This window comes from Eumetopias jubatus, unplaced genomic scaffold, assembly GCF_037043125.1.
Source record: "Eumetopias jubatus isolate StellerSeaLion01/CBP00866 unplaced genomic scaffold, mEumJub1_p1.0 scaffold_16, whole genome shotgun sequence".
Lineage (NCBI taxonomy): Eukaryota > Metazoa > Chordata > Mammalia > Carnivora > Otariidae > Eumetopias > Eumetopias jubatus.
In genome coordinates this window covers 87,802,661-87,826,603 of record NW_028274822.1, presented here as the reverse complement: position 1 = coordinate 87,826,603, position 23,943 = coordinate 87,802,661, and the positions used below count along the sequence as shown (strand labels likewise).

Sequence of the window (23,943 nt, the reverse complement as noted above, 5' to 3'; positions counted from 1 at the left end):
AGCCCCAAGTGCCCCACCTGAAGCAGGGTGCTACTGGCCAGGAGCTCAGCACCCCAGCACTGCTGTGTGTCCCCATCAAACTCCATCTCATTGGCAGCTCAAAAGTATCTAGACATCAGCCAACCCACAGGTCCTTGTGATACAGGGCACTTAGCTGGTTTTCAGCAACACTAGGAAATGTTGTAATTGGCTGGTTATGCCTGCGAAAGCCAGCCCTCTTCTAAGAAAACTAAAAGTGTATTTATACCATCAAAGAATTATGTAAGGAAACAAGGTGATTTACAACAACAAAAAGAAAACCCATATGAAAACTTGTTTCCTGGGGCGCCTGGCTGGCTCGGTCAGCAGAGCAGGCGACTCTCGATCCCAGAGTCGTGAGTTCAAGCCCCATACTGGGTATGGAGATTACTTACAAAACTTAATTTAATTTAATTTAAAAAAAGAAAACTTGTTTCTTTAACTGTCACTTGAAATATGTCAACCTGTTATTTCCATTGAAGAACTGAGTTTTGATGTAGAAAAAGCCCTCACAGGGACGTAGGAAACTGACCCCAAAGCCTTGGAGCGGGAAAAAGCAGAGTCTTCAAAGTTACAGTAAACTTCAATTTGCTGTAAGAGCAAATTGATAAGTTCAACTATATTTCACAAAACACTTCTGCATGACCCAAAACAAGCCAACAAACAGAAACATCAAAAGATGAGTGACGCATCGGGGAAAATATTTTTGTTCATATCATAGACAAAGAGCCAACAGAAACTAGTTAAGAAAAAGACTAACAACTCAGCAGAAAATAGGCAAAGCCTAGGAACACAGAGCTCAAAAAAAAAAAGAAAATTCAAGTGGCTCCTAAACAGAAAAGATTTTCAACCTCTCTCAAAATAAGAGAAGTGCAGGGGCGCCTGGGGGGCTCAGTCATTGGGCGTCTGCCTTCAGCCCAGGTCATGATCCCGGGATCCTGGGATCGAGCCCCGCGTCGGGCTCCCTGCTCCGCAGGAAGACTGCTTCTCCCTCTCCCACTCCCCCTGCTTGTGTTCCCTCTCTCGCTGTGTCTCTCTCTGTCAAATAAATAAATAAAATCTTAAAAAAAAAAGAGAGAGAAATGCAGCAGCTGGTACTATCTGTCAAACTGATCCGGCAACTCCGTATCTGGGACTCTCTCCTGCAGACGGATCAGGTGTCAGTCACTGCGGTGGTCGCGTCAGCACAGACCCCCTAAACAAGCAGGGAACCAGTGCGACAAGCCATGGTACATCCACACAGTAGAACATTAAATACTTATAAAAAGTAGGGAAGTTTTATTTAGTGAAAAGAACAGTATGAATGAATAGCATGTAACCCTTCGTGAAGAAAAATATCCATTCATACGTGCTTATCTAGTGCTTATCTACGACTAAGAAACTCAAAGACCTAACAGGAAGCAACAGTTACCTTTGAGGCAACAGGATAAGAGAGAGCCACTCTGCCACTGTGTCTTTTACTTTACATATATAAAGTTTTACTTTTAACCACGAGACTCTATTCCCTACTCTGAGAACACATGAGAAACGCATGCGCCTGCACACAGCTCGGATGGCTGACTCTCCAGAACTCTGGGTCAAGAGAACGGTCAGCTCAGCGCCCTCTCACCACTCGAGGACATTTCCACTTTCTTTCTCCGGCTTCCCCAGAGCAGCCCCAGTCCTTCCGTCTGGTCCCGACCGGGCCACGGCCTCCTTACCGACCCCTCCTGGAGCGCCCGGCGCAGGTCGTGCAGGTCGGCCTCGGGACACCAGACTTCAGCGATGAGGCACTTGTTGGTCACGTCGAAGCTGCACATGTTCAGCATGTGGTAAATGGCTTTCATCTTCTTCACCTGGATGACGTGGCTGTAGACAGATTCTGCGGCTTTACACAGTACTTGCCTTAAATAATCCTCGGTTTTGTGAAGCACCTGGGTGGGAACAAACTCGGGCTGCCAACACTGCGGGCACTTTTCAGTATCTGTCCGTCCGGTATCTGCCTCTCCTGGGGGCAGACATGAGAGCGGTCTCTTCCTTCTCTTCCTGACCCCCAGTACCACCGGGAAGCGGGCGGAAGCCCAAACCCCACCGATCTGAGGCTCTCTCTGGGGAGCTGCCCCTCTAGGACACCACCCCAAGGGGACAGGAAATGGTCAGATGTCACCATCTGGGTGGCAGCACAGTGACCTGGCTGGGCCCACGGAGCTCCCCTTTCTTGCCATTCCCAGCCTCAGCTCAGCTCCCTGTCAACCCTGAGAGCCACCAACTCCACCCCATCACACATGGCCTGAAACCCCTTTTGCTTAAGTGGGTCGGAGTCTACTTCTTGCCACCAAGAGCTCTCACTGATAGAAGCAGAAACATTAATTAAAGTAGTGAAAGCAAAATCGCCACCACTTTAAACAGACTGCTTGTCTCCTGTGATGACCAGAGAATCTTCTCTGAAGTCCCATGAAAAGCACCTGGATATCTAACAGTCTGCTAAAATAAAACTTGCATGAAGAGGAGCAAGGTAAATGACACGCCTAAAACATCTTGATTTGTCCACAACCAAAATTTTCCATATTAAAAAAGAAAGTAAATGGATTTGTAAAATGTTTTACACACCTCAGATAAGGAGGCAACCGTTTCCCGTTTACTCACAGTGTAAAGATCTTGAATCCGGGTATTTAGGCCCTCCTGAATCTCCTTCCGCTCCTCAGCAGTATTTGGGTAGGGGTAAACATGGCAGTGGTAACTAGAAGACAGAATTCAACAATCGCACGTCCATTGGGACGAGAAGAGGCTATATACCAAACACTAGAACTAAATTCAGTGTACCACGTGGGCACATCTCCCTCCAAAATGGAGTAAAAGCAGCCCTCTGGGAGAAAAAGGTGCAGACACGCACAGGCCCACAGTGAGGTCTCGCACAGAGACACTCAGCAAAGTCTGTCTACAGGATTCAACAAATTTAGCAAACTCTCTCTTGGTTCCATGTTCCATTCCTGCCCTCCCATCCCCGGAGCTCGCTCCCAATTCCTACTTTGTGAAATTCACCACCATCCTTGGGCTGGGAATCATTAAAGAAGTTCGAAACACAGAAGCAAAGAACACACAACAGTAATTACCTTTAAAAGAAAGAGAAAATAAAAGGACGAGGGGGAAAAAAAAAAAAAGCTCTGGTTTCCTAGCAACTGCCTTTGACACGTGGTGCAGTAAACCTCCCCCTCACCTCCCAGGGCCCATCTCCTGGGGGCTGCATGGCACCCCAACACACCGGGAGCGGAAGCTGCACCTCCCCTCCCGCATCTCCCATCTCCCTTGACATTTTTATGCCATATTTAACATTTTAAGTTCTGACTATTAGAATTACTCACTCTAGCCTTATCCCAAACAACAGTATCTATGAAATCATGGGTTTGTATGCTGGTTATAGTTTTTCTACTGTACATTAAAATAAATATACATTTATGAAAATAACAGCAGGTTTGTCCACGTAATACCTGAAATTGCTTTCCATACCACCCAGGACTGAGAATCAGCCCCTGGGAAACACTTTCCAAAGGAAATACCCGAGCCCCACCAAAGCCCCCACAAGAAACAAGGCCATCTAAAAACAAAGGGCGTTCTTTTGACATTTTTGTTTGGCTTCTGCTTATTTTTCCACCGTTGCCGAGACTACATCACAGTGAGATTCTCATAGCGACACTGCTCGGCTGCACTGCCTCTCACTCGGGAGCTCCTCACCTGTGTCACCTCAGGCCTGAAGCCCGGTGAGGAAGGGAGCCTGGCCGTGTGGCTCGCCAAGCTCGCCCAGCGCGTGGGTGGTGAAGCCAGACTCTGGATCCAGACCCTGGATCCAGGCCACGGTGCACAAAGAAACCTGCCAAACGCTGTTCGGCCAAAGATGAACCAGATGCTCCGTGATGAGAGACAGGCCGCCATGGAGCTCAGTGCAACACGGAGGCACAAAATATTAAAATTTGATTCCTTCTCCAATTATTCTTAAGCCCTGATTCCCAGGGAGGAAATAAAACCTAAGAATGTTATTAAAAATGGTCTCTACTTCTAAAGCGTCTTAAGTAGAACACTGACAAGAGAGATGACTAATTAAATGTTTAAACACATGGTTCTACAGCAAAAACATAAAACCAGACCCAGCAATCTTCGCACCCACTGCATTTCCCCTCAAACACAGAGGGATATTTAGGGAAAACTAGAGGCCACTGAATATAAGCAAATAGATGAAACAAAATGTTTCTTGTTCTTACCAATCACATATCTTCTTAACCTTGTGGCCAATCTGCTCTCCCCAAAAGGATATTAAAAACACATACCATTTTATGACTTCTCCCTAGAAGAACAAATCGGGATCATTGTTACTCCTGTGTCCAGAACTCTTGAGAACTGTGGCATCTCAAACTCTGTCACAAGTCAGCCCCTTCACTCCCGCAACAGGTGTAGTCGCCCTCAGGCCCCACAGACCCTGCAACTGCGCCTCGCCCATCCCGGCCACAACGTGTTCTTCACCCTAACATCAGTCCTGGCAGTGGCGTGGGGTCATTTACAGACACACAGAGCTGCCCAAAGTCTGAGTCCCCGGATGTGCCTATTCCAGCTGAGGTCACACGGGGCGGCTCTCTGCCTTCTGGTTCCATATCATACGGTAAAAAGGGGGCCTTGTCATGGTTTAAACATGTTTTTCACACTTTTGCGCTCTTTGTTGGTGGTTTCACTATCTAAAATGGTCCTCGGGCATAATGCTGAAGTGCTAGCTAGCTTCCTGGGCCTGAGAAGGCAGTGATGTGCCCTACACAGAAAATACAAGTGTCAGATAAGCTTCCTTCAGGCCTGAGTCATAGCGCTGTTGGCAGAGTTCTGTGTTAATGAATCCATAATACATACTGAACAGAAACACACATAAAACAAGGTTATTATTGATCGGTGGACAAAAATGTGAGCAGAGGCTCGCAGAAACCTACCCCTGTATTTCCCCTGGTAGAGTGGTTCAGTGTCATTAATTCAAGTGTTCATGGAGACCTTACAGAACTACCACAAATACTGAGAAATAATTCTACAAATAAAACTGAGTAGATTTTTGGCCTATTTGCCAGGCCCTGTTCTAGGTGCTAGGAATACGGAACTGAACAAAAGAGACAAAAATCCCTGACTTGGGAGGGGTGGGGATGTATCCAAGTTGGCAGCAAGAGACGCAAAGAAAACACACGGTCCACCACATGGAGAGAAGTGATAAGTGCTCCAAAGGAAACAGAGCTGGAGGAGGTGAAGGAGGGCAGGGGGCTGGGGGCTGTGGTTTTAAATAGGGTGACCAGAGAAGGCCTCCCTGAGAATGGGACATCAGAGCTTAAAGGGGTGAGGGAGGGGAGGGAGCCGTGTGGCCACCATGGGAAGGCCTCCGAAGGCACAGAAGAGCTCACGGAGAAGCAGAATCAGGGAAAGCAAGAAGGCCAGCACGCTGAAGGGGTGTGCACAGGGCAGAGTAGTAACACAGGGTCAGACACGCAACGAGGCCACGAGAAGTGACACTATAAGGCTCTGGCGTTTTGCCAAGTGAGACAGGAAGCCACTGGTGGGTTTTAAGTGGGGAAGTGACATGACCTGACTGAAGTCTTATAGGAATCGTTCTAGATGCTGGGAAGAGAAAACACAATAGGGCAGCGGCCGGGGCGGGAACTGAAGACAGAGGCTCCTGCAGAAGGAAGGTACTTGAGGTGTGGATGCTCATGTCCTGGAGCAGGGTAGTGGCAGTGAGGGTGACAAGAGAGACCAGAGTCTCTTCCTATTTAAAAGACATGGCCAATCACGCTGCTACAGGATTAAACATGAGCTCTGAGGAAAAAGAAAAGAGTCAGGAGGACCCCCAAGGTTTGGGGCCTTGCAGTCGGAAGGATGGAGCTGCCACTTACTGAGATGGGCAAGCCTGGCAGGGCAGGTTTGGAAGGAAGGACCAAGAGTCCAGCTTTAGGCATCGGGTGCAAATGTCTTCCAGGGATTTAGAAGAAGACCTGGAGTAGCCAGAGATCCAAGCTAGAGATAAACATTTGGAAGGTAGTATCTAAAGCTGTGAAATTATATAGGATCCCTAAGGGCAGAGAGAGGAGAGAAGCGGCCCAAGAACTGAGCCCTGGGCCACAAAGGATGGGGAATAGGTCAGGGATCCTCAGGGAAGCACAGGCAGGTGGGTCCCCACAGCAAGAACACAGGATGGCGGGGGGAGGAGATGGCCTATGTGTTTGGGAGATGGGTTATGTTGAATAAAGAAGTAAACTAACTGCACAATTCATGAAACACATTGAGGATAACGGGAGCCAGATTTCTCACTGTCAAAAAAGAAACTACAAACACATGAAAAAGGTTCAGTCTAGAAAGAACTGATCGGAATTTTAAGTTACAGTTTGAGCACGTGGTTTTATAATTGCTAAGCACAGGTAGCCACAGAAGTGGGTACAGCCGCGTGCGTGCGCACGTGCACACACTCCGACCACTCAGACGGCCCAGGCGCAGCGACACTCCACGACCTGATGAGCACTCGAGCACCCAGATCTTTGTAAACACCGTCCTCCGCTAAAAAGCACCAGCGGTCCTTGGAGAAATGGCCGATTCCAGGCTGAGGTAGGGAGAGCACAGGATGAAGCTGGCACATCTTCCGGCGCCAACAAGGAAGGGAATGCTCGGTGGACACTGACAACAGGCCAAAGGACACAGGAACATGCACGAAGGGACCCTCAGCAGCCAAATCAGGGACAATTTGGGCATCGAAATAAATAAGGACCGTAACAGATTCCAAGTCATTAAATACAATGAAAATCCACGACTCCACGGAAGCGAGAGGGGGAAGCCCGCCTTCCGAGCAATCACGAGTAAGTATAGAAGGAATGAGGACCACATGGCAACCATGACCAAGGTGATGGATTCAGGAGAGTCATCCATGGACACTAAGCCTGGTGGGCAGGTGGGGGAGGCACGGGACACCGGCGCAACTTGGAAATTACTAATCCGTCACAAAGAGCAACATGGTGACATGAAGGTGGAAAAACCCAGCAGACACCAACATGACCAGATGGCCATCATGTGTCACCTGGTAGGAGGTGCTGAGGTGGCCAGAGAGACACTTCTAAGGTGTTTCCTGCCGAGAACATGTGGCCTGAGTCTGGTTGTGAAGAAACATCAAATTGCCCAGAGGGAGGGGGTCGGCCCACGGGATGGGATGCCTGTTCCCGATGCCACTACAGGCCCAGGGAGGGAGCCGGACCAGGAAGGAAGAAAGGAGAACCGCCGGGAGACGAGAACAGCATGTCCGGATCGGACAAAAGTGCTGCACCCGCTCTGGTTTCTCTCATGGTTGGGGGGGCCCCTTGGTGGTTGTGTAAGAGCGTCCTTGCCTGGGGGCACACACACTGGAGTAACTCACGGATGATGGGGCCACATCTACAGCTTCCTCTCACCGGGCGTGCAAAGAGCCTAGTGAAAATGGGGACCGAGTCACAGAGAGAGCACATGGCTGATGGAGCAAATGTGGGAACGGGGAAGCAACTGGGAAATCTGGGTGAAGGGACACAGGTCTCTGTTCTCTTCTGGCAACTGTTCTATAAACTGAAATTCAAAATAAGTTATTGAAGAAACTAAACTGGGGGGAAGAAAGAAATGGCATTTATAGCAAACCTGACCTCGAAGATTCCATAACAATTTTATTTTATTTATTTTTTTAAAGATTTTATTCATTTATTTGACAGAAAGAGACACAGCGAGAGAGGGAACACAAGCAGGGGGAGTGGGAGAGGGAGAAGCAGGCTTCCCGCCGAGCAGGGAGCCCAATGCGGGGCTCGATCCCAGGACCCTGGGATCATGACCTGAGCCGAAGGCACTTAACCGACTGAGCCACCCAGGCGCCCCTCCACAACAATTTTAAAAAATAGTACTGCGTCAAGGAACACAAACACCTCAGGCGTAAGATGGACCGGGGACAGCACACAACATAAAATACAAATCATAAAGCCAAGTGAGATCGCCTGAGTCTAGCTTCGACACAGAGTGGTCAGCACCTAGAAACGAGACCAACAAGGAGATAGCTAGAAATACGCTCTGGCGGCTGTAATGACACTAAGGGATCAGATGGTCAACCCAAAAGGCACTAAACTTGACATGATAAATCCTAGAACCTGAGTACCAGCTGCCAAATCAAATACCTGTATCTTCTCCAGAACAAGCACTAGAAGAACGCATGCTGAAATGTCAACGGTGGCCCTCCCTAAACAGGATCACAGGGGGTTGATTTTCTCATTCATGTTTTCGATATTGTTCCCAATTTTCTGCCACAAGCATACATTTCCTTTGTAACTATGGGGAAGTTGTATTTTCAGGATAATACTTCTCTCTAGTCCACTTCTCTGTATTTCTTCACAGACATTCAATGCCCTTTCACATATTTGGTAGGAACTCAGCCAAAGGAGCTTAGAAATACATAGAAGTTTTTAACTTGAGCAAATGCTCTGCATAAGAATGACTGATAGGTTTTCTCAATAAAGAAGCAGCTCGGAGGAACAGGTAAATGCTACCGCAGGACGGTTTCTATCTTCAGCTTTATAGACAGAGGTCATAAAGTTCACAGTAAAGGACAGTTAACAGACGGCTCCTGGCAGTTACAGGAGCCATGAAAGAGCAGAAAATATTACAAGTGTATGGTTAATGAACAGCTTGACTGATTAGATTTTCACTAGATTAAACTTGTGTGGCTCATTCAGGCTAAATCTTATGAAAGTCCATTTCACAGCCAAACTCCTCTTTATGTGTCAAAACTACTATGGGACATATATTCATCTTGCAGCCAAAATTCCTGAGGCAAATTTAGGAAAAAAAAAAACAAAACACAAGCCCTTTCCTCAAAAGTAAGAAGCCTAAGTTCCTTTTCTACCTTTAATAGATCAGTTCATCCTCATTTAGAGCAATATAGTTATTTTTATGATAAAGTCTTAAAAAAAAATGACAGATTTAAAAAGGTGATTATGGCTTTCTCTCTCCTGCCCCTCAGCTTCCCCTCCTGAATAATTCAGTCCTAAAGCCTTAAGAATACATGCAGGGATGAACCCAGGAGGGGAAGACCACCAGTGGTCCTGGGCAAAGCCAGAGCTCATGCAAGATGAAGAGAGCATCCCTGCAGGGGAGCAGCCCCGGTGGGGTGAGGAGGACATCCACAGCAGGGGCCCACCCCAAATGGGGAACTTGGGGCTCCACGCAGGAAGAAGAGAGGACGGCAGAGACGGGAGACTGGTTACATGCAAGCGGATAAAAAATAAGTAAAAACGTTAACAACAAGAGTCGAGTTTCTCATCATCAAAGAAAAAAGTTACAAAAACAGAAATGGAGAAACCGACACCGACTTCTATGGTAGTAGCTTGGAATTGGATGTGAACCACAGTTTTCAATATATGTGCATAGGTTCAGAAATAAGGTGCGTGTGTGTGTGTGTGTGTGTGTGTGTGCGTGTGTGCGTGTGTGCGTGTGTGTGTGTGTGTGTGTGTGTGTGTGTGTGTGTCCAAGAGCTCTCCAATGACAGAGCCAGGGAACAGCAACACCTCCGTGAACAACAGGCGCCCCCAGAGTCCATTCCTTGGCTTCTAAATACCATTCTCCACTAAACAGAACCAGGCTCCTAGAGAAGTGGCTGATGCCAGAGCTGGGTGAGGGAAATTACATGAATCTGGATATCTTGTTGTGCAAGCAAGGAAGGAAGTGCACGAAAAATGATGGCAGCATGTGAAAGGACAGAAAAGCCAGCTTGTATGGACTCCAATGGGCCAAACCTAGAGAATCTGAATATCAAAATAATTATATATTATATAATATAGTAACAGAGTGTAACTCACTGACTCAAATAGGAAATAGTGAACTGAAAATCTGACGGGGGGTACCAGGGGGGCTCAGTAGGCTGCACAGCTGACTCTTGATTTTGGCTCAGGTCACAATCTCAGGGTCTTGGGATTGAGTTCTGCACTGAGAGCAGAGTCTGCTTGAAGATTCTCTCCCTCCCCCTCGGCCCCTCCCCACCTCTACCCCCCCCCCCCCCCCCCCCCGCTCACACTTTCAAAAGAAAGGGAGGAAGGAAGGAAATCTGATGAGGAATGACACAGATGGGCGCCTGGGTGGCTCAGTTGGTTAAGTGACTGCCTTTGGCTCAGGTCATGATCCTGGAGTCCAGGAATCGAGTCCCGCATCGGGCTCCCTGCTCGGCGGGGAGTCTGCTTCTCCCTCTGACCCTCTTCCCTCTCGTGCTCTCTCTCATTCTCTCTCTCTCAAATAAATAAAATCTTAAAAAAAAAAAAAAAGGAATGACACAGTTACAGTTTCAAAGCGTTTCCCCCAAAATACGTATTAATTACAAAGGAAAAAGATGACTTCACACTGGAGAAGCCTAAGCATCACCACCTTGACCAAGTGATCAAAGTAAATGTTACCAGCAACAGGACGAACTGAATCATGCGCCTGACAGGATGCAGTGAGGAGAACATAGCATCACTTCTGCCAAAGATCCATGACGTGAATCTAATCATGAGAAAATATCAGACAAACCCAAATGCAGAGACATTCTACCAAAACAACCGATCTGTAAGAATTTTCAAATGTCAAGGTCAGGAAAGTCAAGGAAAGACTGAGAAATTGTCCCAGAATGAAGGAGACCAAAGAGATGTGACAATTAGATCCAAACTGTGATTCTAAACTAGACCTTCGCTATAAAAGGCGGTACCGGATGACTGGTGAAACCTGGATGGGGTATGAGGCCCAGAGGGTAGCGACGTGGCTACCTTAATTTCCGGGCTGCAATCCACGAGAGAGCCCTTGACTTTAAGAGCCACACCCAAATGTGCTTGAGGATGGTAAGGCCTCAGGTGAACAACTCACTCTCAAGTGGCTCCCTGTGCACAGCGCCTCCAACTCCGTGGTCAGTCTGTCATTGTTAAAAGGTGATCGTGACATTAACTCACTGTTTCAGGGTCCTCGAGGGGCTCATCCAGCTCTGCATAGGTCACAATGGTGTACCCTTTGCAGACCCTCCACAGCATTTTCTCAAATGCTTCAACTTTTCCTTGGTTAATTAAGCCAGATACAAATCTATGAGACAATAAAGACAAGCTGCAGTCAACTGAAAGCAATGAATTATCTGATTGCATTAAAAGGAGAAATGAATCATTTCTGGTAAAATGGTGAAGGTATCCTGAAAGCCCTCCAACTGCAAAATATCTAAAATGCTGCATAAAAAATTTGGGGGAGCGTCTGGGTGGCTCTGTTGGTTGATCATCCGACTCTTGATTTTGGCTCAGGTAGTGATCTCGGAGTTGTGGGATCAAGCCCTGTGTCAGGCTCCGCACTCAGGGGGAAGTCTGCTTGAAGGTTCTCTCTCCTTCTGCCCTGCCCCCTCCTCACACACCCACATGCTTTCCCACTCTCTCTATGAAATAAATAAATCTTTTTAAAAAATTTATTTTTGAAACATCCTCTCAAATGTATAGCTGAGCCTATAATTAAGAGAATTTCTTGGAATTGAAAAATAAACCAGGATCTCATAGCTACCTTGATGTATTCCACTGACGCAGTATCTTAAAGCCTTGAGCGTCAAGGTCAGCATGGGAGGAGGAGACAGGCACTAGGTCTACATGAGCTGAGAAGATGAAACTGAATCTCTCCTAATCCCCCCCTAAGGTTGGGCCTCCCACCCCCTCACCCCCAAAGAACTACGCCCTTAGTGAATGGATGGACTAGAAAAAATCTTACAAAGGAGCCCTCAAAAAAACTTACTTATTTCAGTTTTGGTTCTAGATAGAAAAGGAAAAGTCTTCCTTGAGAATTTATTTATTTTTTAAAGATTTTTTTTTTATTTATTTGAGAGAGAAAGGGAGAGAGGAAGAAGGAGAGAGCAATAGTGGGGTGAGGGGCAGAGGGAGAGGGAGAAGCAGACTCTGCGCTGAACAGGGAACCCGACTCGGGTCTCAATCTCAGAACCCTGAGATCATAACCTGAGTCGAAGACAGACACTTAACCAACTGAGCCAACCAGGCACCCCTGCCTTGAGAATTTATAATCACAGGTTAGAATTCACTCAGGTTTGTGGCTTAAATTCACATTATTTGCATAGTAAAAAAAGAAAAACAAAAAATCCAAGCTGAGAAATTAATGTAAAATGATTCCAAGTTGGTACAATGCTCCCCCGGTATCTGACAAATGTAAAAACAAATTCTCTCTGAAGGAATACATCCTCAAACTCAATTATCATTGGATTCCTTCAGACAAGGAACAGAGGAACAGATGTTCATAATAAAAAGAAATCACAAATCACATGAGGAAACAAGTTACCATTGGTTCAAGTAAACAGAAAGGATTAATAGCAGAAAAAGATCCTTAAAATACAATTAATAAATTAACCAACTCAGTTTAGCCCCTATGTTTCCACCAAACAAAACAGGACTTGACACTTCACTGAGCAATTATTTTAGGCTTATTGGAATAACACTGAATGGCATAAATGTTCCTTCTTTCCAGCTCATTATACCAAAAGAAGAAATTCCCATGGTATTTAGCTAAAAAGTCAATACAGCTGAATAACTCCACTCAGCAAATACAGGAGTACAGTGTTTTCTCAAACAGATATTCACTTTCTTTCATTCCATCACAGGCTTTCAAATGGGAGCATTCATCCCTCCACTGACGACAGGGACAGGGTGACGCTCAGCCCCCCAGTGGTTGTCACCTACCCCAGTTTTGCTCCCAGCCTCTGCATACAGCTGTAGTCCAACAAGGAATCATTCTCTAAGGGAGGGAATTCTTCATAAGTGGGTTCAAACTACAAAGAAATACGAAACCAAGTGGGTCTCATTACAAGTGGCACTTCATTTCCCAAGTCACGTTTCCGAGCAAGTTTATGGAGCATCCTAACTGGGTGCCAGACCTGAGTGCTGACACCCCAAGATAACTCAGACATGGAACACGGCTCTGGTCAGTAAAAAAGACCGCTTCCCCGTCCCTTATTTATAAGTTACTTGAAGTCGGGTTACTAGAGGTAGGGTGTTATAATTTGTGTCACTGCCTCACTCAGAGACAGAGTGCTCAGTCAGACGCCACCACCAAGTGTAACAGCTCCACGGGACGGACCTCTCCCCTCCGTACCCAGTGGAGAGCAGAGCTATTACAGAGACTCTACTCATAAACCAGAGACTTCTTGTGAATTCCTTTATTCTTAGCAATTTGGTGAAAAAAAACAAACTAAATTTTGAAGTTCAAACTCCACTTTCCCATTTCTTTCCTCATGATCATAAAAAGGTATTTTTCAACTACAAACTGAAGCATTTTACAAATAGAAAGTATTGTCATTGCTAAAACCAACTAACACAGGAAAAGGCTTCATGCTTTGTTTAGTGTCATGTAATCTGACTGAAAAATAAAGCTAAGATCAAAATGTACCTCTCTGATAAATGATAACCAAACCGGAAACCTTACGGGAGCTAGATTTTTAACAAAAGAAATGCGTTTCCTCACGCATGCAGTCAGTACCTCCACATTTCGTTTAACAAAGGTTTTTGTCACTCTGAGCATGTGAGTGTACTCAATCAGTTCAAGCAAGTTTTTCCTCAGCTTCTCCTTGTTCTTGGTGACTTCTCTCAGCTCGACCTCCAGCTTCTGCAGCTGCTCCTAAAGCCAAAGGGCAGTTACTTAAGAGGACAGGTCCATTCTAAGTATGGTTCTCAAAAATGTTTTATAGTACATTAAAGCCCAGAGAGGGCTTCACAAGCCAGAATCTGACAGTCTGAAGGGATATGGAAGCATGCAGAGATTTTCAAGGTCCATCATTTATTGTTTCCTATCAATTCAGGGAACTCCTACTCAGCTCACACCGTGCAGAATGGAGGCATCCCAGATGATGAATCGAGGCACCCTAGGCCGCCCTAGCCTAATCTCCACTCCCACCACTGCTCTGGGCTTCCCTTCATCTGCTTCTCCACTGTCACACATCAAAGAGTCTTCCTCTTTCAATGCTACATATCCTTTTATTTGCAACACAGAAAATAATTTAGGTAATCTTTGCTAAGCATATGCCCTCCGAGCCTCCAGCTTAAGAGTCTGCTTACAGTTGCACTTACACAATTAATTGGGCTAAAGAATCCTTGAGGACGAGTCTTCTTTAATAAGCAGTTACACAGCAAGCGTCTTTAACAATACTTAAGTATTCAAACAGCAGCAACAGAGATGTGTAAAACACATCACTCACTCCGTGAAAACTTGTAGGCAAACAAGTCCCTTGACACTCTACTTGTGCTCCACCTTATAAAAACTATAAACACTCAGTAATCACTGAAGTCGTCCTTACATCACAACCAACCCAAACAGGCCAAACCAGATGACTATGTTCTACTCATCTGATGGCACAACTCTCTCTCAAACCCACTCACACAATAAATGTTAAGTGACTTCCTCCCAGATAAACACACAGAGCGGCCAGCCACGGAATAGTGCTGGCTATACAATGCTGATTGTTTCAGTGTTCGGGAGCGCTACTGTGACTCCATTTACCATGCGATGAGCTATCCAAGGATCAGACCCAAACCTCTGTGGATAATTCACAGGGGCGCTAACGAACAAGATAAGCCAGGGTTCTCGCAGGGGGAACGCTGTGTCCCCAACACCCAAGACGCTGAACTTGGGGACAAGGAATTGTGTTTGCTGCCCACCTGGAATACCCTATCACCTTCCCACTAGCTTCTAAGGATCAGACGGGAGGCCAGTGAGTTTGGGAGAATGTTAAAGGGCATTGGCCTGCAGCCTCCCTTACTTGCACCAGGAGAGGCATGCCAAGGCATGGATAAACCCAGAAAGAACATTCAGAAACATTACACCAGATTCCTCAACCTGATTTTCTTAGCCCTGGTTCGCTAACCACCCGGAAAGGGAGCATACATCTTACATCACAGATAATCTATTACTGAAGGCTAACCATAGCATTGTTCTTCAATTTTCATTGCACAGTTTTGAGAAGAAAACCTGACAAGCCCTAGACAACATAAAGTAAGTAAACAAGCAGCATCTGAGCCCAGTGACAGCTTTGTCAGAAACAAGTTACCTGCATTTCTAGGACTTGTTTAAGAGGTGGTGCAAGAGGACTGGTCTCTCCCTCAGGAAGGGGAATGTCAGCTCTATTAATTTCCTGCACCAAATATGCTGTGGGAATAAAAGGTAAACAAATTAGATGCAAAAACTCACTCTAAGACACTTCCGTCAGAACATTTTCCATCCCAACCTTTCCTGGGTCACCTAAAAAATTAATGTCTGAATGCACCAAAGTCTTGCTTGTTCCAATCGACTTAGAAAAAGCCTTTTGCAGCCTCGTTTCCAAAGATCTGCAAATTAAACCGCACCTAGAGAGATCAGCATGCAATGACCAAATAAACAATAACCTGATAAAACACTTTCTGAAATTCCCCAAGTTTTCTTTATTTTTGAAACTCTAGTTCAAGAACTTTGCAGTCACAGCTCTTTCTGTACCCACAGATGCAGCAGGTTAAGGACACACTTGCAAGTGCAGGAATAATCCAATGATAGACCATCTCCACCAGAGAGGGCAGCGTGACTTCCCTGCAGATGCCCTTAGGAGGAAAGAAGTATCCATCAAGAAAAGCACAACCTCTATCAGCCAATGGAGCCCCGAGAGATACAGGGCAGAGAGCCAGGCTCTCCTGAGCGTTCCCCGTCAGCCAGGCTGCTCTGACTTGCAACAACCTGATCTCACGTCCCAAACCAGATTCATAAAACCGGTAATGAGCCAGGCAAAATTAACTGAATTTCTTTAGTTTACATTTTCAATGCCAGGAAGAATCCTTGTCCTTAGGATGAAACTCACAATGAATAGTAAAGTCATTACTAGATATAACATTTTAGAGAAGTGTTACTAGTTACTTTATTAAGAAAGAAAGACAAAGAAAAGTAAGGAAGTCTTAGCAACACGATAGCAAAGGAAGCAGGGGGTTAAAGAGGTTTCTGGAAATGGGACACAAATCGTTTCACCAATTAAACCTCATTTACTTGGGAGATCCTTTTTTTTTTTTTTTAAAGTCCATATGCTTTTTGAAACAGTTTAAGCTACAGGAAATCCTGTACGTGTCTAAAGTGTTGTCACTGCCTTTAAAAACCTCATTCCTAATACATGACCTGTCCAATGACTCACTACGTTACAAAGACAGGAATATGATGTCACTATCGCACATGATCTACACAAGTAACTAGGACCTCAAACAATATGCAAAGGAATAGATGATTAAAAGGGTTTTCTTGTCTTAAAAATCTCCAAGTAAAAAATGTAAAATCCACAATAAATATTAGCTATTAGAAATCACTCCAAATGTCATATTCTGGCCCCTCCTGGGCTCTCTCATCCCCATGTTTTTTGGTTCATCCTACGAAGTTTTCTACTTCGGTCAGTTGTCTGAGATCAACCCCCCTCTCCCCTATTTTGGTCAGAACTTCCAGGTGTGAACCGATAATTCTGACTGTCTCAGGCTAAAGATGTTAAAGATTTTACAGATAAAGCAAGTAGCCTTTAGCTACTGAGTTTTGATGGTAAACAAGCAAGAGAACACTGATTTAACACCGCGAACAAAGCCAATCTATCTGCCATTTCCTACCTTCCTTGTTCTTTGAGATAATTTTAAGTAATATGTTAACATGTATATGATGTTTTTAAGTTATGATAAATGACAAGGGATTGGCTAAACAAATTATAGTACATTAATTTCATGAAATACTAAGGAGCCATTAAAAAGGATGCTGGGTCCATCTGTTTATTGACATGAAAAGATGTTGCAGGAAGTACCAGAGTGAGAAACAGAGCTGACAACAAAATAAACTGATCGTTATATAGAATCCTTACTTTTATAGATGAATAGTAAAAAATAAGGAATGGTGAGTTCTTTTTTTCCTTTTTTAATTTTTCTAAAGTGAACAAGGTTTGCTTATATAAAAATCTGTTACTAAACTAAACTTATCCCCCCAAAAATAACAAAACAAAACAAAATAAAACTTACCTAATATTCGTTCTAGTTCTTCACACCTCTTCACCTCACCAACAAATTTTCTTTGGAAGGAACTTACATTCTGGTTGAGCTGAGAAAAGGATGAAAAATTTGCTTTGAAATTTCTGTAATTTAAATGTAAATGTGATTTTAAAAATAAAATATTATTGGCAAGGGTTTAGGGAAAAGCACATCCTCACACACTACTGGATGGCAGTAAAAACCGACAAAACTTTTCTGGAAAGCGACTTGGCAACTGTTATCAAAAAGGCCTGAAAAATATCCTTTGGCCCAGAAATATTCCGTGAAGAAAATTAACCTGAGGAAAAAAGCGGATACAGACAAAAACCTACCCAAAAGAACATCAACCTCAGGGATAGAGGAAAAAGTGATTACCAACAGAAAACTGGTTTAAGAACAGATAGTCTCCATCCATACCATGGAACACTACCCAGCAATAAAGAACAAATCCCTGACACACTAAACGCCATGGATGACTCTCAGAAACACAATGCAAGTGTGTCCTTCAAGAAGACACAAAAGGCCACATACTGCGTGATTCCGTGTCCATGGAATGCCCAGAGAAGGTATATCTAGAGGCAGAAAGTAGACTAGTGATTGCCTGGGGCTGGAGGCGGGTATGGGGATGAACCGTACGCATAAGGGGTCTTACTAGGGGGATATGATGCTCTAACACCGGACTGTGGTGATGGATGCATAACGCAGTAAATTTTCTCAAAATCAATGAACTCTACACTTGAAATGGGTACATTTTACGATACAGATCAATAAAGTTGTATAAAAATTATGGTTCAGCCATATAACTGATTATTATGGCCTTAGTAATAATTATGTTTTAAATGACTAAGGTATTGGATTATATTAAGAAGTTATCATTAGAGGCGCCTGGGTGGCTCAGTCGGTTAAGCAGCTGCCTTCAGCTTGGGTCATGATCCCGGGGTCCTGGGATCAAGTTCCGCACTGGGTTCTCTGCTCAGCGGGAAGCCTGCTTCTCCCCTCCCTCTGCTGCAGCTCCCCCTGCTTGTGCTCTCTTTCTATCTCTATCTCTCCCTGTCAAATAAATAAAATCTTTAAAAAAAAAAGAAGTTATCATTAAAAATTTTAGGTATGATAATGATACTGTTTATGATTTTTAAGCATCCTTACTTTTTTAGAGATACTTGTTGAAATATTTCTGAAAGAAATTATACATCTGGGATTTGCTTCAGAATCATCTTGTCTGAGAGAGGGGAGGGACAGATTTTGTCTGGAGGTGGAAGGCTGGAACGAGGGGCCATGAATTTATATTATAGGTACACGGGAGTCACTGTTCCCATATACTCCTCTCTCTACTTAACTTCTAAATACAAAGCTTAAAACAATAAAAAACATTGTAAAAGAACATTTAATAAAATGAGGAAATTAGTTATGATCTGTGTCTGGAAAAAATTAAAGATACTTTCAGTGTGGTTCCAATTATATGAGAATACACATATATGTACATTTTAAAACATTATTAGGAAAACAATGTTAGACCAATATTAACCAAGGAGTTAGACTTAATTTCTAGGTAATGGGATCGTGGAAGTTTTTATTTTATTCTTAAGTTTTCCAATTTCCCCAAAATGGACCTATTTTATAACAAAAAAAGATTAATCACTCATGTTGAAAGGCATTTAAGGCAAGAATGTTATCTTTCCTCCAGCCCATCACTCTTACTGGGCCCTCTCAGAAACCACAATCAGACGAGAACTTGGCACGAAACTGCCCAGCCCAAGAAGCGTCACCCCAAGGGCTCAGTTCTTGTTCAGTTTTTCAAATGTTTTTAACAGGATTAACGAGACAGAAGACAAAAATTCAGATTTCACTTCTGTTTGCCACATTCGCATTCATTTCTGGGATCACACTAATCTCAAGTAACCCTTTTCAAGCTCACGATGACTCAGGCACGATCCACAGAACTAAGAACAAAAAGAAGCGATGCATCGCAAGTGCCACCCCAGTGCCCCGTTTCGGGGTTGGTCCTTCAACATTCAACACTGCTGAGCGCTCCATGGCCATTAGGGTTCTCCACACGGCAGAGGCTTCACGAAGAGGCCCATTTCTGCAGCCGCGATATGAAAGTACTTGGGTTTGAGTGATGCCACCATCACCACCTCACAGATATGAGCTGCTTTTTTCCGTTGTGTGGTTTCTTTTACTAAGTTTTGCTTCTGCTGTCTTTCTCGGGAGGCTATGTCACCCTATTTCTAGGCTGATAATAGGATATCACAGTAGTGTCCCTTGTCCCCAGTTTCAAGCACCTGCAGTCCACCGAGGTCAGGAAGCAGAGAACCCCCCTTCTGGCACATCACCAGGTCAAACAGCACCTACATCATGCACCTCACTTCATCACACATCATCTAGAGAAGAAGGGTGAGTACAGGACAATACGATACACTGAGAGACAAGTAACTCACATATACCCTCCCAAACACGTTTACATAATTTTTATTAGAGTGTGTCGTTACAGTTGTTCTGCTGATGTTCATCTCTTACTGTGCCTAACTTGTAAATTACACTCTACCACAGGTATGCACGTACAGGAAAACCCGTCATACCTACAGGGTTCAGTACTCTCCGGGGTCTCGGGCATCCACTGGGGGTCTTGGAATGCATACCCGCAGATACTGGGGGACCACACTGCATTTTATTGTAGACTCATTTTAAGACTAACCCTGAACCTAGAAAAGCCAGCAGAGGCTACGTGGTGCTGGTTTTACTGATACCCACACCAGCCAACTTCCCACTCTAGCCGCTGAGGGGCTAACGGTGAAATTGTTCTTAGACTGCAGACCATCGCGCAACAGTGAGATGAACTGGCCCTTCTCTCTACTTGGCTGTCACTACAGAAACCCTGGGCCTGCCTGCTTTCCCTCGGGAGGAGTACTAAAAGGGAAAAATCATCCAGCCTATGCAAGCCATAAAAGACTAATGTTTGTAAGCCCAGCCAGTGAATGCAAACTCAGTGAGGAACTCCATTAAAGAGCAGAAAAAAGTGTCAGATGCTACGGGGCTTTCTGCACTAGCACCCATGCTACCTGAGTGTCAACCCAAACCACAAACCACACACACACACACACACACACACACACACAGAGGTGAGATCTTTATCTGCACTTTTTCTTTCACTGGTTTTCAGTCTTGAAGGATCCCAAGTATAGTCTACTACCTCAGGTAATGGCATTCAGTGAAATGCGAATCTTTGTGGTGACTAAGGCCTTTGTTCAAACCTCCGCGGTTTAATGGAACCAAACTACCAGTTACAAATAAGGGAGCCTATTTCTCTCCTGTTTCCTGCATCTTTCGGGTGCTCCCCACAGCTGATCACAGCACCTACCAGGTAAGTGGGAACAGGAGCTGAAGCCCAAGTGACTCCAGGAAACAGGAAGAGAGCCCGGCCTTCCCTGTGGCCTCGGCTGTCACTCAGGAGTTTCTCCCTGACCTTGCAATGCCTTTGGAGTCGACCCAAGGGTCACTGATATCAGATCTTGAGTAGGGGTGTTCCCTTTTGAAATTGAGGGCCCCTCAGAGAGATGAAGGGAAACAACCAGGAGATCAAAGTTAGGGCCCAGGAGGAAATAAAATGATCCCCTGAAGTGACGTTCAGTTCAATCACTCAGTATTAGATCCTGCTTACTACTCCCCTTCCACACTTTGTTCTTTCCCTTCACAGCACTTCACAATTCCAGTTCACAAAGCCTGTTTATCTGTCTCCTCCCAGGCTGTAAGCAGCAAGAACATAAGGACCTTGTCCACCTTGCTTACCACTGAGACACCAGCATGAAAAACACTATCTGGAACAGAGCAAGCACTCAATAAAGGCTTGCTCCTTCATTCAGCAAATGCTGCCTACTAATGCCCACAAATGCCAGGGACTGTGCTAAGTCTTGGGGAATCAGGAGTGAACAAGTCAGGAGAGGCCCCTGGCCCTGGAGGTTGACAGTCCATGGTGTAGACAAATAATAAAAAAGTAAACAGATACATAAACAAGTGTTTATCATTACTTGTTGGGAAGACAGTTCCCATTCCTTAGTAGGCAGTGGTATGCACATCACACATCAGTGAACAAAACCAAGGAAAACCCCTTCCCCTCAAGGCGCTTACACCCAGTTCATTCCCAATTCAGGTTCTGGGCTCCTTCTGTTCCCTCCATCCGGGACCCTGTCCCCCCAGATCTTCCAGGGCCAGCTCTTTCCATTCAGGCCTCATCTTGGCTCAAACGTCACCTCCTCAGAGGGGCCCTCCTTGACCATCCCGACTTCGAGTCACCATCCCATCATCCCCGTTTCATTACCCTCACAGCAAACATTATGTTTACGTGTTTACTTGCTTGGTATTTGTCCCCGCCACCCCCATTAGTTCCAAAAGGTCTCCAAAAGGCCTCATGAGATTCGTTCTTCCCCCGGCCAGCCCAGGGCCTGGCACAGAGTCGGCGCTCCGAAGCATCTGATGGCACTCCCCTAAGTTGAGGAAGACTACCCAGAGCGTTCCTAACTAACCCGGCCAAAGCCGCCGCCGACCAGACGCCCGGCGACCCGGGGCTCGGGCCCCGCTCTGCGGAAGCTCTGGCCAGTAAGCCGGGCCCCAGCTTCTCTGCCCGTGAAATGGGGACAGCGGCGCGCCCCTGCCCAGGAGCCCGCGGAAGGGAGGCCCGAAAGAAGCGAAAGGCGGGCTGCCGCGCTGGGCGGGCAGGTGCGGCCCGCCTCTCCTGGGCGACACTCACGTCTCGGAACTGGACCAGGCCCTTCTCGCCCAGGGCGCTGAGGCACTCGTAGGCCGTGCCGGACTGCAGGAACAGCTGCGCCAGGCACATGGTCTCGCTCCGGAACAGGGACCCCATGGCGGGCCAGCCCGCGCCCCGGCAGGGCCGGACAGGCGGCGGCGGCTCCGGGCCGCTCGGGTCCGCGCGGTCAGCCGGGGCGGCCGGGGCCTCGGGCTCCTCCTGCGGCCTGGCCGCCGCCGCGCACCATGGGGCTCCGGGATGCAGCGGCCGCCCCCGGTCCTGCCACCGCGGCCCCGCTCCGGCCGCTGCAGCCACAGCGCGCGCGAAGCCCCGCCCCCCGCTACAGCCGGTTCCGGTTCCGCCCCTCGGGTGTGCCCGCCCCCCTCCGCGCCGGCCGACCAATGGGCGCCCAGAGTTGCGGCCGGCGGCGGCGGCGGCGGCGGCGCCGGCGGGGCCAACCCGCACAAACCCGGCGGCCGATGGCTGAGGCTCCGGCGGAAGACAGATGCTCGCTCAGCTCTTTAGACGTTTTGAAAATGAATTTTATTGAGTTTGTGCCATAAAGTTCACCAGTTTAGGGTATACAATCCTGTGATTTTTAGTAAAGTTACAGAGTGGCTGTGCAACCATCATCACGATCCTCTTTTAGAATATTTCCGTCAACCCGAAAAGGATTCCGCTTGCTCAGCGCCGTCAGTCCCCAGCTCCGGGCAACCTCGAACAACTTCGTCTCGCAGATCTGCCTATTCAGGACGTTTCACACCGACGGCATTACACCAAATCGTGTGTTTGCGGCTGGCTCCTGCCGCGGGCCCTTCTCTCGGGTCCTGTCCCCCGTGCAGACCAGACAGCGGGGTCGGGTGCCGGCACTGTCGCCCCGCTGGCCACGTTTGCCTCTGCAGATCCTCCACACGGCAGCTCCAGTCACCTCTGACACAGGACGCAAATCTCACGCAGCCCACTTCAGATCTTCTGGTTTCTCCCACTGCTTTCCCAGTACAATCCAAACTTCTTACCATGGCCAGCAGCACCCCACAGGCCCTGACCCGCTCCTTCCCCGAAGCCCTCGTCTCCATCGCCTGCCCTGGACTCCCTTTGCTCCAGCCGCACCTGCCTTATCTTCCCAGGTCGGGGTGCTTGAACTTGGCGATTCCTCCCTCTGCCCAGAACACCCCTCTCCTAAACCTTCTCAAAGCTGGCTCCTTGGAGTCTCAGCTCAAATGTCCCTGCCCTCTGAGGCCGTCTCAGGCCCCTCGCTAAGGTAATCTCCCACCCCACCCCCGTTTTATTTCCTTCATCACACCTACCACTGTCTGAAATTATCTTGTCTCTATTTATTGCCAATTTTCCCCCACTAGAATGTAAGCGCTGCTAGACAAAGGACATTGCCTTGGTATCTCCAGGGCCCAGCATGTAGTAGCCACTCAATAAATAGTTCTCAAATGCATACATAAATGTATAAACTTAGAAAAGTTAAAACCATATAGCAGGTCCCTCAGATCCCATTCCTCTGCCAAAGTGAGCTTTTCCCCTCTTAACTACAAAAGTCATCCTAACAAAGCCCACAAAATCGGGCTCAATTTCCTGTCATTTGAAAATTTTAAATTAATTTTCCAGAGCTAGTTATATTAACTGCCCTAGAAAGACTTTCCGAATTACTACAATTAATTGATCAGTGGGTATTTCCTTTTCTTTGACAAAGGACAATTGTTTTACTCCTTCTATAGGGTGTAATCACTTGGACCATAGAGATCCAAATCAAAGAAAAAGAGAAACAGAAGGGGAGGAATCCAGTATTTCTCAATGCAGTACCTATAGAGGTAATTGAGGGAGAAACTTCTTTATGTCGTTAGTTACACATTTAATATGAACCAGTAAAAAATGGAACTGGGCTTACAGATTTGCACTGGAAAATGCAACAACACATTGGTTGTGTCCGGGAAGTCAGGAGGCCCTAGGAATTCCATCAGAGTGTGAAAGGGAAGATGGTCACTTTTCAAAATTAGGTTTACTGACCGTGTCCAAATCCATCTGAAACATGACTAAATATGTCTGGGCCACAGAGAAAATGCAGAGATTTGCCATGTGGCCAGGATTGGGCTATGGTTGAAGACATCCATCCCCCCC

At 46.3% G+C, this 23,943-nt stretch overlaps 1 protein-coding gene across 2 annotated transcripts in view; it reads right to left on the bottom strand.

Annotated features, from left to right (window-relative positions):
* ATP6V0A2 (ATPase H+ transporting V0 subunit a2) overlaps window positions 1–22,111 on the bottom strand; it is a 42,126-nt gene extending 20,015 nt beyond the window's left edge. Inside the window, exons 1-9 of one of the 2 annotated variants that reach the window (XM_028092474.2) lie at window positions 21,817–22,111; window positions 17,064–17,142; window positions 15,107–15,204; window positions 13,543–13,680; window positions 12,747–12,835; window positions 10,983–11,109; window positions 4,254–4,336; window positions 2,644–2,737; window positions 1,719–1,931 (exon numbers count right to left, since the gene is read on the bottom strand). In XM_028092474.2, coding sequence (XP_027948275.1) covers window positions 1,719–1,931; window positions 2,644–2,737; window positions 4,254–4,336; window positions 10,983–11,109; window positions 12,747–12,835; window positions 13,543–13,680; window positions 15,107–15,204; window positions 17,064–17,142; window positions 21,817–21,933 — 1,038 coding nt within the window. In that variant the 5' untranslated portion in view covers window positions 21,934–22,111. The remainder of the gene's footprint in view (window positions 1–1,718; window positions 1,932–2,643; window positions 2,738–4,253; window positions 4,337–10,982; window positions 11,110–12,746; window positions 12,836–13,542; window positions 13,681–15,106; window positions 15,205–17,063; window positions 17,143–21,816) is intronic. The other variant, XM_088019689.1, reaches the window with a different exon arrangement.
* Window positions 22,112–23,943: the final 1,832 nt, after the last annotated feature.